The sequence below is a fragment of the Plectropomus leopardus genome, chromosome 22 (genome assembly GCF_008729295.1).
Source record: "Plectropomus leopardus isolate mb chromosome 22, YSFRI_Pleo_2.0, whole genome shotgun sequence".
In the NCBI taxonomy this organism is placed as follows: Eukaryota; Metazoa; Chordata; class Actinopteri; order Perciformes; family Serranidae; genus Plectropomus; species Plectropomus leopardus.
In genome coordinates, this window is record NC_056484.1 from 560,843 (window position 1) to 576,490 (window position 15,648).

Genomic DNA, 15,648 nt, shown 5'->3' on the forward strand with positions numbered 1-15,648 from the left:
GGATTGAAGGATGTTTCTTGAAATTTAAGGACATTTATAGGATATAAGGATATTTGTAGCATTCCAGGACAATTCCTGAATCCCAGCAAGTTGAGCATCCCGGCTTTAATGGGTTAACAGACTCCGTGTGTCCAAGGAGTTAAAGTTGCTTCTGTCAGGCTGCAGATACATGAGAACTAGTTTTCCTGCTGCTTTTGACCTTTTAAGGGAAGTCAATGTGATCTTTGTGTTGTATTTATTGATTCTCTGCAGGTTCTGTGGTTCTTGTCATCTGTAAAACAGTTTGCCCCTCAGGGACAATAAAAATATCCTGATTCTCTATCAGGAGTCCAGGAAGTTTATCAGTACTTTTGTTAGTGTGACTGATCAATAGCATGATACGTTTTCCTCTTTGCCTTTCCCGCCGTGCGTACAAACAGCGCCCTGTGATCGACAAGGCGTCTTAAAGACTTTTACAAGATCTGAGAATCTGAATTTGTGTTGGTGTTTCGGGCGGGAGACAGCTGTGTGGACACTGAGACAGAGCTCTGTTTGTGCTCGCAGGCCTCGTCTGCTTTTAGGAAAAAGAGATGTTTCCCATGTGATCCCAGATTACAGGCAGCGTCTTGTGTGCACGGCTCGAAGTGACATCACAATCTGCACAAGTACGGGAATTAACGGAGCTATGACGGAGGAAACAGCATTCCCAGGAATCTGTGGCTCTTCATTTTCCGAAGAGTTCGGCGTCTTTTAGACAGCGCAGGAACATTTTTTATCAGATATTTAAACAATGGATAAGTAGCTAAAGATTCTTTAGACCAGTGATGCTTCACTCGTGGCACAAATCTGGCCCCTGATAGGGCCCCTGGTGGCCCCCCAACTATTTTTTAATTCACAATAAAAATAAAGTGATTGACTCTGTGAAAAGTTTTTGTCCTTTTAGTCTCCATAAGGTGTCAGAGACATAAAACAGCATCAAAATAGAGCTTGTTTGATCAAAAACACACAGCTGAGACACTAATGTCCTAAAATACTAGAAATGTCCCAAAATCTGACAAATGTTATAAAATCCCAGTAATGTCCAAAAATTCTAGAAATATGCGAGGATCATACAAATGTCCTTAAATTCTAGATATGTCCTAAAGTCTGAGAAATGTACTATAATTTGATAAATTTCCTAAAATCTTAGAAATGTCCTAAACAAAAAAGTCCTAAATCTGAGAAATGTACTAAAATCCAAGTAATGTTTTGAAATTTTGGAGAACAAAAAAATCCAAAATGAAAAAGCCATAACAGTTTTTAAAAATTAAAAAGAAAAACTGTTTTCAAGAATTGGCATAAATCTAAAAAGGAAAAAATGCTGAAAGTTAAGAAAAAAAATCACTAAATATAAAGGTTTTTTGGAGTGTAGGATGTACATTGGATTTTTGGACATTTCAAGACATTTTCAGGATTATTTTTTTAGGACATTTCTGGAATTTTAGGATGTATCTAGGATTTTAGGATGTTTCTATGAATTTTGGATATTTTGGGGATTTCAGGGCATTTCTCTGATTTTGGGATGTTTTGGGATTTTAGGACATTAGGGTCTCAGCTAGGACCTCTGTCTCCACAAGCTCTATAATAATGTTGTTTTACGCACTCTGGCACCTTATGGATACTAAGAGGACAAAAACAATTCACAGTGTCAATCACTTTATTTCTACTGTGCATTAGAAATGGTTGGGGAGCCACCAGGGACCCTATCAGGGGCCACATGTGGCGTGACATTTGGCTTTATGTTGAGCTTTGCTGGTCTCGGGTGTCTTTCTAGTGTCGAAAATGTCCTGCAACATCACAAAATCTGTCTGACATGTTAGAAAACTTGGTATGCAGCTTGTTATTTTGGGCCCCTGGCCCCTCAGACAGCCTGAGTGCGGCCCTGCGCACAGTGACGTCAGCACGTGATTTTGGGTAACTGTCTCTTTAAGAGGCGTCAACGGTTTGTTGACGGAAGTCGGTCCGTTAACTAAATGTCTCGGTCCTGCCCTCCCCTCCGGTGTCCCCGGTGTCCACATGTTTAACTCAGCCGTCGGTCGTGCTGTCACATCAGACGGCTGCTCTCTCAAATCGATCAGTTTCAGTGATTAATCAGAGAATCGATCGAGGAGAAACAAACGGTCCGCGTCCCCCGGAGAGCCGCCGCTAGCTTCTGAGGCGGAGTTTTAGGTCGGAGGTGTCTGTCGGTAAATCACGATGTCTCCGCAGATAACCGGTGAGTTCACCGACAAACGGACAGTGTCGTTAAAACAACGACCTTCATGTTATCGAGTAAACTCCGTTAAAACGTTTAATTTATCAACTGAAAGCGGCGAAATATCAGCTAGCTCTTAGCCGCTAAGCTAAGTAGCATTAGCTTTAGTGTTAGCTCCCTTTGCTTCTTCAGTGAAAATGATTTTATTTTTCAGCATATTTATTTATTTTTATTCGTCCTTTTTTAAGGAAACTCACTCATCCTGCTGCATCTTCCAAGTCTGCCCTAAAACTGTTGGCATAATAATATTATATCATATATTTTAATCAAATAGGGTTACATGTAAAAATGTACAACCTTAGACAAAAATAAATAATAATAAAAAAATATATAAAAGTTATACAACATGGGACAGAGCCAAACAAAGACAGTAAAACAAATAAGAGTAAATGAAATTAAAAAAAAAAGCTTCTTCTTCTTCTCATCATCATTATTATTATTATTAATACAAGTGCAAAATGCAGCAGATTTACAAAGATATTAAAATGCAGACTGAGAATTTTTTTAAACAGCAAGAGAGTAAAAAACATACAACAAAACAAAAATAATGTACCGAACTAAAAAAGTGCTCATTTTTATTTTTTAAAATGTCACCTAAAAATGAGTGAAAAACAAACAAACCAAAAGCACAAAGGCAAACAATAAGTGAAAGGACCTAAAGCATGTTTAACAATGATTCTGTCAAATAATTTTAGGTAATTATGATAATTATAAATACATACTGTTTAGATGATTTCTCTTTGCTTTAATTTATTTGCTTCAAATGCAACAATTTCCTGCAATTTGTGGAACGTGCACCGCCAAGTTGCTCATTAAGTTAACTTTGGAGTTAAATTTTTTAGAGAAATCAAACCAGTTTGCTCTGAGTTTCAGCGTTTCGATTCGTGCGACGGCGTCTGAATGAAAACGAGACAAATGATTCAAAGTGATTAAAAAAAAACCAGATCAACAGCATCAAACATTTTAACTGCAACTTTTACTTTGAGTCCTTTTGCTCATTGCGTACTTCTACTGAAGGCAGGTTTTGAATATGAGACATTTACTTGTAGTGGGATATTTTCACTGTCTGGTTTTAGTAGTTTTACTTCAATAAATACTTCCACGGCCGGGTGTCTGCGTGAACAGTGAAACTGGTTTCGGTTGCTGTTAAAATGTTTCTCTCTGTGGGACTCTCAGTGTAAGTGATGAGGAACAAAAATAAAGTCCTTTTTGTAAAACCTGAAATTTATTTCAGGCCTCAGAGGTCTCCATGAATCTGGCGGGTTTCTTCCAAAGTTTCTCTCCTCAGTTTACAATTCCCTCTTTGTGTTTCCACCGGCAGCTTCCCTGTCGGGCTGCGGTGAAAAGACAGAAACAAAAAAAGGGAACGTTGTCCGAGGAAGACTTGAGATAGCCGATTAATCTTATTGATCCACTTTGCTGAAGACTCACATCGGCCTCAAATAAAGGATTCAAATAAGATAATCAACATAAATAAAGGTATTTTACAATTGAAGTTTGTGTTACATGAAGTTTTTTTTATTTTTTATTGTTATTGGAGGTGCAGAATGCGACAGTAACATTAACCCCTTGAAATGTAAGCAAACTGACCAGATTTCTTTCCAAAGCATGGGAGCAATGCAACTTAAGAAAAAAAAGACCCAGAAAATTGTGAAAAGTGGAAGAAAATTAGGCAAGGCAAAAAAACCTCAAATGGTCAAATGACCTTAAAAAAAGGCCTATTTTTGAGCAACAAACAAAAACAAAAGGTATAAAATGTGCATTAACAAGAGAAAAAGTAGATGTACAATGCTCACTTTTCCCCCATAAAACAGAAAGAGGACTCACTTCAGAACAAAAGAAGAAAGGAAAAAATATTACAAAAAATACAACAGAACAAAAAAAACCAAACAAACCAGAACACAAAAATCAAACAAGCACTCAAATTTTTATTTTGAATTTGAATGCAGACGTTATAAAAGAAGCCAACAACTAATACATCGCTAACAAAAATCATCTTCAGCTTTTATTTTTGAGTCCAGTCGTGTGTAAACACAAACAGCTGATCACACTCACAGGTCACCCCGCAGGTCCATGCAGCCGCCTGCCGCTGAGCCCCAAATTTCAACACAAAAATGTGGCCATTATTATGACTATTATCAAATGCTTTCTGTCTGTCTGTGTGTGTGTGTGCGCAGCTCGGACCGTCGCTCAGCATGGACTCTGATTCTGACCTGCTGATGAAGGAAAACATCAAGATGATGACTGACATGATTCTGCTGTGTGCCACTCTGGCTCTCTCCCTCTTCTTCTGGGTCGTCTCGCTCACCATCAGCACCTACTACGGTGAGTCTGCACCCCCGCCAGCTCCACTTAACCCTTCAAAACCTGGACGGACATCATCTTAACTTGTGCTGCACCTCTGAAACGTGAGCAAAAAGGTTGAATTACATTCAAAAACATGGTAAAAGGCACTGAGCAAATTGCAAGAAATTGGTTAAAAAGTGACAAGAAAATAACTTAAAAATCAATGTTAAAAAAAAGAGAGACAGAGAAATAATACAAAGTTACTAGTTTATGATGTTAGAATTATAGTCTCAAGATATTTAACAAAATATCTAATATTTATAATTTTCTAGCACTTTTTTCAGGTCATTTCCTTGTTTGTATTTGATTTTTACTTTTCTTTTTTTAATTTTCAGTTATTTCTTTTGGGTCATTTCTCGTGCAGTTGCTCGTTGCCTTCCATCTGTTTTTAAGAGAAATCAAATCAACCAGTTTGCTCAAGTTTTTAAAGGTTTAATGTTAACACGACAGTCTGTAAGTTTTGTTTTCACTGGAGGAAACATTTTTGTGAATAGAAGAGTGGAAACAGTTTAATGTTGGTCCGAAATGTCCTTTGAGAAAGTCAAACCAAAGCATGTGTTTTTCTCTAAATACCACATTAGATTCTCCGGAAGGGAAAAAAAATATCTTCAACAGTATCATTTTAATGGTTTTCCCCTAAATCATATAATGTTCCACTTTGTCCAGTTTGATTTGGGCTCTAGTTCAGTTTTTGCCATGCTCTTATCAGTGAGATGATCGAAAGGGTTCCTGCGTGACCATGTCCTCATAAATGCTTCATCTGAGCTGGAGGTTGTCATCTGCCTCCAATAAAAAATAACAGTCAGAATCGGAGGAATCGAGTATAATGGCAAGTGAGGGAATTTCCCAAAACAGCAAACATAGTCAGTCCAAAAACTCACTCATCAAGACTGAACTCTGAGAATCTGCAGACTTCATCCAGACAGCAGAGAGATGCTGATCATTAGTTTTTGCAAAGATTGATTTGATCCATAAGTGAAATTTTGATGTTTGAAGATGCCATTTTCCCACAGACTGCAGTAGTTTACATGAGGGCAGAATTCAAAATGCAGTTTTTGAGATAAAATTCTGAAATGTTGCACACTTAATCTACCATGAAAGCAACATTAGCATTTTTTCCTAATCTTTAGGATTTATTAAGCAGCGTTTGTGAGTATATACTTCCAGCAGCGTTTACAGTGCTGATGCGCTGTAGGCTCAGTTTTCGATAAATCAAAAGTCTGCGTGGATGGTTTGTGTCGGACAGTCTGAAGACGCCCTGCAGCGAGTTTGTTGTCAATTGAGCCAAAAATGTAAGAGGAGACGGTTTAATCAGTTTAACATTTTTTGATAAAAACAGAGTGATGGACTTCGTTATTTGTACCACAGTGAAGTGAACAAAAGTTTCTTCACACATTTTTGTGTACGTTGCAAAGCTGCAGCACTTACAAATGATTTGTGAATATTCAAAGTTGACATGCAGACGGTCTCTTTGGCGCGTCCATCAGGACAGTTGGCTTGTGTTTGCAGCTGAGGACGTTTGGCATGAGATTGGACCGATGTGCAACTATTTCCTCTGAATAATAGTAAAAATGATAATAACAAACTTTATTTTTATAACGCTGCTGCATTGTGCACTTGCATGTGTACATTTCTATGATTTTAGGACATTTCTAGGTTTTATGCAGTTTCGTGCATTTTTATGCTGTTTTTTGCGCTCTGGCACCTTATGTAAACTAAAAGTACAGAAACAGTTCCCAGTGTGAATCACTTTATTTTTATTGGGAGTTAGAAAGTGGTTGGGGGGCCACCAGGCACAATATCAGGGGCCAGATTTGGCCCACAGGCTGTAAGTTGAGTATCTCTGGTCTCTAGTTTCAGCCAGTTGGGCTTGCATGTCTAAATAATGATCCGTCATGTGTGAATCTGTGTGCAGCGTCACAGTGAAGCTGCCAGCAGCACGTGTTCAGCGCTCAGCGTCACAAACTGAGGAGGTTTTGTTCCGCCGTCAGTTGATCCTCTCATTCACCAAATGTGTAAAATCTGCAGAGTGGAGAAATGTCACACCGATTGTGACGGCGGTCTGAGTTTGTGTGTGTGTGTGTGTGTGTGTGTGTGTGTGTTTGCAGGAACACTGCAGCCTGTGTCACCGTGGCGATGGCTCTTCTCCATCCTGGTTCCTCTGGTGCTGACCATCAGAGCGCTCAAGAGACGCAGCCTCAACTACTCTGGAGCCCTGGGAGGTGAGTGTGTGTGTGTGTGTGAGTGTGTGTGTGTGTGTGTGTGTGTGTGTGTGTGAGTGTGTGTGAGTGTGTGTGTGTGTGTGTGTGTGTGTGTTTAACCGTTTTTAAGGCTGCAAGCGTAAATACTTTTCATCATCAGTGAACTGAGTGACTGATTTGTGAGAGGATGAAGTCACGGAGAATAACCATGTGACCTGCAGCTCCCCTCGACTCCATCAAGTGTGATTTTGGTTTTTTTTTGGCTGACAGCTTTAGTGTTTTGGTTCGGTCTCAGCGTTCACATGTTGCCAGAAAAAGCAGAACTTTACAATTATAATGTCCTATAATCTGAGTTCTGAGTGTTTTTTTTAAAATATTGAGCTCAGAAGTTTTGCTCACCCCACATAAAGCCTGTTTGTTAGCGTGCAGGTTGCACTAACGAGATATAATCGTGATAAAAAGGAGGACTCTGCAGAACATCTGAGCCGTCGGGGCTGTTTCGCGGAGCTCGGTGCAGACGGGCGGTATTCTGTTGGCACATCTGACACCTGACTTTTTATGGTATTCTTGAACGATTTTGTAACACTTGACTTTTTCACCGCAATCACAAGAAGTCCTCGAGCATGCAGTCATAAAAGAGCGCAGTAAATGAGGCTGATGGGTCACTAAAACCATTCGAGGTCCCGAATCCTTCCACGCTGCAGAGAAATCAGATATCATCAAAAGCTCTAAGAGGCTCGTGGACACTGAGTCATACTCAATCAGACCGCAGCGTTTTACAGGTTTTTACCAGCCTTCAATAAAATGTTTCCCTAATCGGCATGATTATCAGAATCCTCGCTGCAGCGGTCGCAGGTTCGACTCCAGCCTCGGCCCTTTGCTGCATGCCGGCCCCTCTCTCCCTGCCTTTCACACTTCTTCTCTGTCCTATCCAGTGAAGGCCCAAAGCCCCGGAAATGTCCAGAAAAAAAAGACTGATGTCATCAAGCCTTCTATTGTGCTTTTTTCTCTTTTGTTTTTTTGGTTTTTTTAAATATATATATTGTTGTGTTGTTTGTTGTTTTGTTGCAGTTTGTTTTGTTTATTTCTTTTGGGTTTTGTTTTTTTGTTTTTTATATTATTTTGTTTTTGCTTTGTTTTGTTGTTTTTGTGTTGTTTTTTATCTTTCGTTGTGTTGTGAGTTTTTAAAAATATTTTGTTGTATGTTTTTTTATATTGTTTTGTTTTGTTTTATATTTTATTTTGTTTTGTGTTGTGGTTTTGTTTTGTTTTGTTTTATATTGTTTTGTTTTGTGTTGTGGTTTTGTTTTGTTTTTTGTTTTGTTTTGTGTTGTTATGGTTTTGTTTTTGGTTTTGTTTGTATAGTTTTATTTTAGTATTTGTTTTAATTTGTTTTAATTTGTTTCATGTTTTGTTTTGTTTTATTTATTTTTTGTTTGTTTTATTTTTTGTTTTGTATTGTTTTATTTATTTTTTGTTTGTTTTATTTTTTGTTTTGTTTGTTTTGTGTTTTGTTTTGTTTTGTTTATTTTTTGTTTGTTTGTTTTATTATGTGTTGTGTTTTTTCCAACATTGTTGGAACGTTTTGTAAAAAGAACATTGTCTGGTCTGTCACCTCTCAACATCACCAAAACATCCCCAAAGTGTTGCAGCCCAGGAACATTATTTTAAATGATCCTTAAAATGTTCTTTGAACGTTAGATGAAAATGTTTTCTTTAAAACGTTATAGTAACTTGTAGGTAATATTAGCGAATGTTGTGGGAACGTTCCCTGTCAGCTGGGATCTACAGTCTGTAGTTTGACCCTGAGGGACGATGAAGATCCGAGCGACGAGGTCCGAGAAGTTTACTGCAGTTCATTCACACAAACTGCCCACGCTGGTTTCATCCAAATCTGCTGGAAAATCTGCCAAATATCACTTCAGCTCTTTACAGCCAAAGAGTCTGTCGCAAACATTTAAACGTGTCAGCAGCGGTTTTCTCTTTTGGTTCTGGTCGTGTTTTAATGAAGCAGCTGAATCGGTTAGACATCAACTGAGATTTTTCATCAGATTCAACATAAAAGGTTTGTTTCAAGTTTTGTGGATCACATTTTCTCACTAAAGCTTTTAATAATTTTAACAGATCAAGCCGGAAAATGGCCTTCTGCTGGATTTTAAGACACATGAGATCATTGCTATTGGTTTGGTTTATTAAAATGCTGAAGGATGCCTTTGTGTTCTGCAGACAAAGATGAAAGTTATTTTCGATTTCCAAGAAGCGGATATTTTGGAGTAAAAGTTAAAAAACACAGGCTGGAGGCAGGAGTGTTGAGTCCGCGTGTTGGATTTGTCCTGTGAGGTTCATTTTTAAAACCTGTATGGAGGATTCAGACTTTCTCTCTGATGTGAAATGTGTTTTCTCAGCCCTCCTGGTGGGATTCGTGTTGACGATGGCCAACTACAGCTTCTTCTCCGCCCTGCTGGCCTTCTTCCTCACCTCCTCCAAACTGACCCGCTGGGGAGGAGCGCAGAAGAAGAAAATAGACGCCGAGTACAAAGAAGGTGAGAGACGTGAAGCTGTGCTCTTTAAAAAAAAAAAAGTTATATATTGGATCGGAGTTTGCACATGGTCATTGAAGTTGAAGATAAATTAAGTTAATACAAAGGAATACCTTGAAAATAACCCATTTTTTATGAAAATGCTTAGAAAGTCCAATAAATTTAAATTAACCACATAAACTGTTATATATGTATAGTTTTTTTCATCAAGTTATTATGATTAAATTGCTCAGGATTTTTTATTTTATTTTATTTTTTATAGTTTCTTTGATGGGGACAATGCAAATTCACATTAAACTTCAGCCTGTTACTAACAAGCTTTATATGTATGTATATACAGATACATATATATGTATATATTTGTTTAAATAAATATATATATACACACACATACAGTTATACATGTATATATTGTGGTTTTATTGCCTTTTTGTAAAGTTTTTTGTATGTCCTCTCAAATGATATTTATGCTATTTTATTTATTATGTTAAGTCAGTTTGACTCTGTGGTTTCAAATGTGCTTCATAAATAAATTTGGATTGGATATAGATATTAGAGCTGTTGCTAATGTCCAACTCCTGTCCCTAGTTTGGATTTTAGTAAAAAAAAAGAAAATAAAAAGATACGCCTGAAATGAGGTATGAACCCTGATATATGTAGTAATTGTTGTGTTTGTGTCAGGGGGGCAGAGGAACTGGGTCCAGGTCTTCTGTAACGGAGGAGTTCCCACAGAGCTGGCACTGCTCTACATGATCGAGGTACACACACACACACACACACACACACACACACACACACACACACACACACTCTATTTACTGAAGAAGGTTTCTCTATTTCCATAGGCAGTGTTGAAAGAAGTATTTAATCCTTCACTAAAGTAAAAATACTAATACTCATTTTTTTAAGAAGTATGTATCAGCAAAATGTAGTTTATCAAACAAATATACTGCAGCAAAAAGTACAATATTTACCTTAACCTTTGAGATATGATGATGGAAAAGGTAGCATAAATTAAAGTACAAATACATTGAATTTATGCGAGTTCCTTTGAGGAAATGTCACGATACTGGAATTTCTAATTCAGTTTCTTGAAAACTGTTGATATTTTGTACCATTTCCAATAAGTCAGGAAAAAAAAAATAAAATTGAGAGCATAAAATGAAATTTTTTTTTATTAAAGGATAAACATTAAAAGGACCCGAGTGGTGTTTTGTTATTGGACTTTTGTGTTTGCCACAGATTGAACATAGCGAACACCATGTTCAGGCATAAGGGTGTCCATATGCGCACTTGGCATCTGGACACCCTAGGCCGCAGTTCGATGATGGACTTTGTGGTCGTGTCGTCGGACTTGCAGCCGCATGTCTTGGACACTTGGGTGAAGAGAGGGGCGGAGCTGTCACCTGATCACCACCTGGTGGTGAGTTGGCTCCGATGGTGGGGGAGGACGTCGGTCAGACCTGGCAGACCCAAACACATTGCGAGGGTCTGCTGGGAACATCTGGCAGAGTCTCCCATCAGAAGGAGCTTCAACTCTCACCTCCAGGAGAGCTTCGACCATGTCCTGGGGGAGGCGGGGGACATTGAGTCCGAGTGGGCCATGTTTCGTGCCTCCGTTGTTAAGGCGGCCGATTAGTGCTGTGGCCGCAAGGTGGTCGGTGCCTGTCATGGCGGCAACACCCGAACCCGTTGGTGGACACCGGCGATGGGGGGTGCCATCAAGCTGAAGAAAGAGTCCTATCGGGCCTTCTTGGCCTGTGGGACACCGGAGGCAGCAGACAGGTACCAGCAGGCCAAGCAGAGTGCAGCTACGGCAGTCGCCGTGGTGAAAACCCAGTTGTGGGAGGAGTTCGGTGAGGCCATGGAGAACGACTTCGAGATGGCTTCGAAGAGGTTCTGGACCACCATCCGGCGTCTCAGGAGGGGGAAGCAGGGCCCTGTCAACACTGTGTGTGGTGGGGACAGTGTGCTGCTGACCTCAACTTGGGACGTTGTGGATCAATGGAAAGAATACTTTGAAGACCTCCTCAATCCCACCGACACACCTTCTGGTGAGGAAGCAGGGCCTGGAGACTTGGGAGTGGGCTCCTCCATCTCTGGGGCTGAGGTTGCCGAGGTGGTCAAAAATCTCCTCGGTGGCAGGTCCTCGGGGGTGAATGAGATCCGCCCAGAGTTCCTTAAGGCCCTGGATGTTATGGAGCTGCCATGGTTGACACGACTCTGCTACATTGTGTGGAAGTTGGGGGCAGTGCCCTTGGACTGGCAGACCGGGGTGGTGGTCCCTCTTTTTAAGAAGGGGGGACCGGAGGGTGTGTTCCAACTACAGGGGGATCACACTCTTCAGCCTCCCTGGTAAGGTCTATTCAGGGGTACTGGAGAGGAGGGTCTGCCGGATAGTCGAACCTGGGATTCAGAACGAGCAATGCGGTTTTCGTTACGGTCATGGAACTGTGGACCAGCTCTGGACCCTTAGTAGGATCCTTGAGGGTGCATGGGAGTTTGCCCAACCAGTCCACATGTGCTTTGTGGACTTGGAGAAGGCATTCGACCGTGTCCCTCGGGGAGTCTTGTGGGGGGTTCTCCGGGAGTATGGGGTATCAGACCCCCTGATATGGGCTGTCCGTTCCCTGTACGACCAGTGCCAGTGCTTGGTCCGCATTGCCGGCACTAAGTCGGACTCGTTTCCAGTGAGGGTTGGACTCTGCTAGGGCTGCCCTTTGTCACCAATTCTGTTCATAACTTTTATGGACAGAATTTCAGGCCTTAAAGGGGCCCGGTTTTGTGACCTCAGGATTGGGTCGCTGCTCTTTGCAGATGATGTGGTCCTGTTGGCTTCATCAGGCCGTGACCTTCAGCTCTCACTGGATCGGTTTGTAGCCGGTTGTGAAGCAGCTAGGATAATAATCAGCTCCTCCAAATCCGAGGCCATGGTTCTCAGCCGGAAAAGGGTGCAGTGCCCCCTCCAGATCTGGGATGAGATCCTGCCCCAAGTGGAGGAGTTTAAGTACCTTGGGGTCTTGTTCACGAGTGAGAGAAGGATGGAGCGAGAGATCGACAGGCGGATCGGTGTGGCATCTGCAGTAATGCGGACTCTGAAAATCATTTTAATTTATAATATTTTTAAAGCTTGATTTTGAAAAGCGCAGTGTTCTACGAGTGTGTGTGATATTAAAGCGGGCCCTAATAGGTTAATGTCTGTAGTTACATTGAACAAACAAAGCAGCTGAAATGACAAAAGACAACTTGTAAATCCTCAAAATGCTTCCTGTAATATACAGATGTTTATTTCCGGGTTCTGCTCATTAAAATGTCGGCCCTGTTCCAGGTGGGTCCAGGTGAGATCCCCGTTGATTTCAGCAAACAGTACTCGGCCTCCTGGATGTGTCTCTCTCTGCTGGGGGCCCTTGCATGCAGCACAGGGGACACCTGGGCGTCAGAGGTGGGGCCCGTCCTCAGCCAATCACAGCCGAGACTCATCACCACCTGGAAGGAGGTCCCAGCAGGTGAGAGGCTCTAGTGAAGGTGACAAGACTAACTGTGTCTGTTGTCTTTTACAAACTTGTAACTTTTATTGTACCTCAGCACCGGCCATAGCCATTTTTGACACAAATGACGCATTTTGCACAAACACCAACGTCGAGTCAAGGATGGGAGGATTAGATTTAGGTGGTTGAAGGTCAAGGTCACTGTGGCTTTGTCTATTGCATTCTCATGAATGCAATATCTTAAGAAAACCCTGAGGGAGTTTTTAAAATTTGATACAAAGTTTTACAAATTTGACACAATAACGATGAAGTGATTAGACGTGAGTCTACAATGAAATTATTACATTTTGGATGCCAAAGGCCATGGTTATCCCAGGAACACCTTAAGGGAATGTTTCAAACACAAAGATTCACTTGACTCAGCGATGAACTGCTAAGATTTTTGTTGGTGAAGGTCATTTGCATGAACTTGACAACTCAAGAACACCTTTAAGGAACTTCTTCAAATTTAGCGCAAACATTCATTTTGATTCAGGGATGAACTGGTTAGATTCTGGTGGTTGAAGGTCAAGGTCACGCTGATCTTAAAACTTTCTCATCCTTTTAAATCCAAAAAAGGCCGATAAGGGAGTTCTTCAAATTTGGCACAAAAATCCACTTGGATGTGATGATCTGTTAGATTTTGGTGGTCAAAGGTCAAGGTCACTCTGACCTTGCATCCATCTCATCCTTCTAAGCACAATATCTAAAGAAGGCCTTGAAGAGAGTTCTTCAACTTTGATATAAACATCCAATTGGACTCAACGATGATCTTATTAGATTCAAGGTCACTGTGACTCTGACTGCAGCGTTCTCGTGAATGTGATATCTTAAGAAAACCTAATGTAAGGATGAACTGTTCGATTTAAGTCTAGATGAAGTGATAAGATTTTGGTCGTCACCGGTCAAGGTCAGTGGGACCTCGTCTGTGGTATTCTAAAGAACAGAATATCTCAGGAACACCTTGAGGGACTGTTTCAGATTTGGCACAAACATTCACTTGACTCAGTTATGAACTGATTCGCAACGGAAACTGTGGTAATTGTAGAGATCTTCTGTGCCGCTGGGGGAAGATGTGTGAATATAAACTCTAACTGCAACTTGACTTCACGGAGGCAGTAATTCTAGTTTAGAGCATTTATTTCTGTTTTCTATTGCTCTGCCTTGTTTATCAGACTTCACTTTTTATATGTTTCGGCACCAGCGGCAGTAAAACATTTGCAAATGAAATCACTATCAGTCTGTGGTTAAATGCTACTTTAGCACATTACAGAGGAGATGCAGTGGCAACAGTGCCTGCGATTTTAGTGCCATCAGGTCAGTGTTTGCTGTGATATTATTGATGTGAAATTAATTTTTCCAGTCTTTGATACAGTCAACTGAATCTGAGCAGAAGCGTGATCTCAGTGTGAATAGCTGTATGTGTTGACTTACACAGACTGTGGAGGCAAAAGTGAACGGGTACACACAGTTTCTTTGTATTGAGGGTCAGTCTGTTTGGGGAAATCCAGAAAATAGGAATTGATGTTTTCCCTCAATTTTACCCTTAAATGTTCTTGATTATATTTGTTATATGGACAGAAAATGGTCATACTGGTTAATTTTTTTATTTGCATCTACTTTAGTTGTAATTTTTTCTGCTCTTGTGCCGTCGAGGAACAAATGGAGGTGTCACAACCATCGGACTAGTCGCCAGCTTCCTCGGCGGGTTCTCAGTGGGCGCAGCTTACTATGCAACACAGCTTCTGTTAGTGAGCGACCTGCACCTGGCGGACCCCCAGTGGCCCATCATGGTGTACGGCGGTGTGGCTGGCCTGCTGGGATCAATGCTGGACTCTTTCCTTGGAGCTCACATGCAATACTCAGGTAGGACCAGATGTACGGTGGTACGCCCCCCTCTTTTAACCTTGTTAGCAATTTTTTGTAAGTCATTAGTCAATCTATGAGTGACATATTCTAAGAGAATATGTTATGAATGCAAACTCAGTAGTAATGCCACTGAGCACATTGAGTTTTTTTTGCCTTGAAAACCTGCAGTAAATCAGGAATGCCCAAAACTCTGAGCATGCCGGCGATACTCATGGACAAAGGCATTGTGTTTTCAGTGCAGTGGGTGAATTTCTTCAAATTAGGCACAAATCTCAACTTGGAGTCAATGATGGAGGGATTACTTTTTGGTTGTCAAAGGTCACTGTGACCAGCGTCATAGTATATTATGTTGAAATTATCTGGCCACAAAATTTCACAGTAAAATATGTAGATAGAATAGCACACGACCCTTGCCAGCCCCTGAACCCATGCTTCATCCTCATTCCCTCTGGCCGTCGATACAGGCAGCCAGTATGCAAGAAAAGCTGCTTTGGGAAGAGTTTCGTGCCCTCAGCTTTAAGGGCTCTAAATAGCTTGGGCACTCTTTAATGTCTTGTGTTTCTTTGTAATGTCTGTGATTGTTGTTGTGTATGTGTACAGACTGTGAAGACAGATTTCCTCTAAGAGGACAATAAAGAATGAATCTGAATCTGAATCTGAAAATCTTTTCAAAAACGTCAGTCAATGAAATCTAGGTAAGGCAAGGCAGCTTTATTTGTATAGTACATTTCATACAACAAGGTAATTCAAAGTGCTATACAGAGCAATGAAATGTGATAATAATAATAATAATAATAATAACTTTATTTGTTGAGCACTTCTCAAGCAAAAGCACAAAGTGCTTTCCAGAAGAGAAACTCAAAAATTGGACACCAAAAGTGATGATGAAACAT

General features: G+C 40.6%; 1 protein-coding gene across 1 annotated transcript; it reads left to right on the plus strand.

Annotated features, from left to right (window-relative positions):
- The first annotated feature begins 1,988 nt into the window (after positions 1 to 1,988).
- On the plus strand, positions 1,989 to 15,218 carry tmem19 (transmembrane protein 19). The gene is made up of 7 exons (XM_042511530.1): positions 1,989 to 2,233; positions 4,450 to 4,597; positions 6,727 to 6,840; positions 9,225 to 9,362; positions 10,041 to 10,117; positions 12,688 to 12,865; positions 14,543 to 15,218. Exons 2-7 carry the CDS (start codon positions 4,468 to 4,470, stop codon positions 14,830 to 14,832), a joined length of 927 nt encoding a protein of 308 aa, XP_042367464.1. The 5' UTR covers positions 1,989 to 2,233; positions 4,450 to 4,467; the 3' UTR covers positions 14,833 to 15,218.
- The last annotated feature ends 430 nt before the right edge of the window (positions 15,219 to 15,648 follow it).

What these genes read in the sequence shown, in the direction of transcription:
- tmem19 (XM_042511530.1), top strand. Translation starts at nt 4,468, where the DNA reads ATGGACTCTGATTCTGACCTGCTGATGAAGGAAAACATCAAGATGATG. An exon ending in CACCATCAGCACCTACTACG is followed by an intron (nt 4,598 to 6,726) that starts GTGAGTCTGCAC and finishes GTGTGTTTGCAG; the next exon opens with GAACACTGCAGCCTGTGTCA. An exon ending in AGACGCCGAGTACAAAGAAG is followed by an intron (nt 9,363 to 10,040) that starts GTGAGAGACGTG and finishes TGTTTGTGTCAG; the next exon opens with GGGGGCAGAGGAACTGGGTC.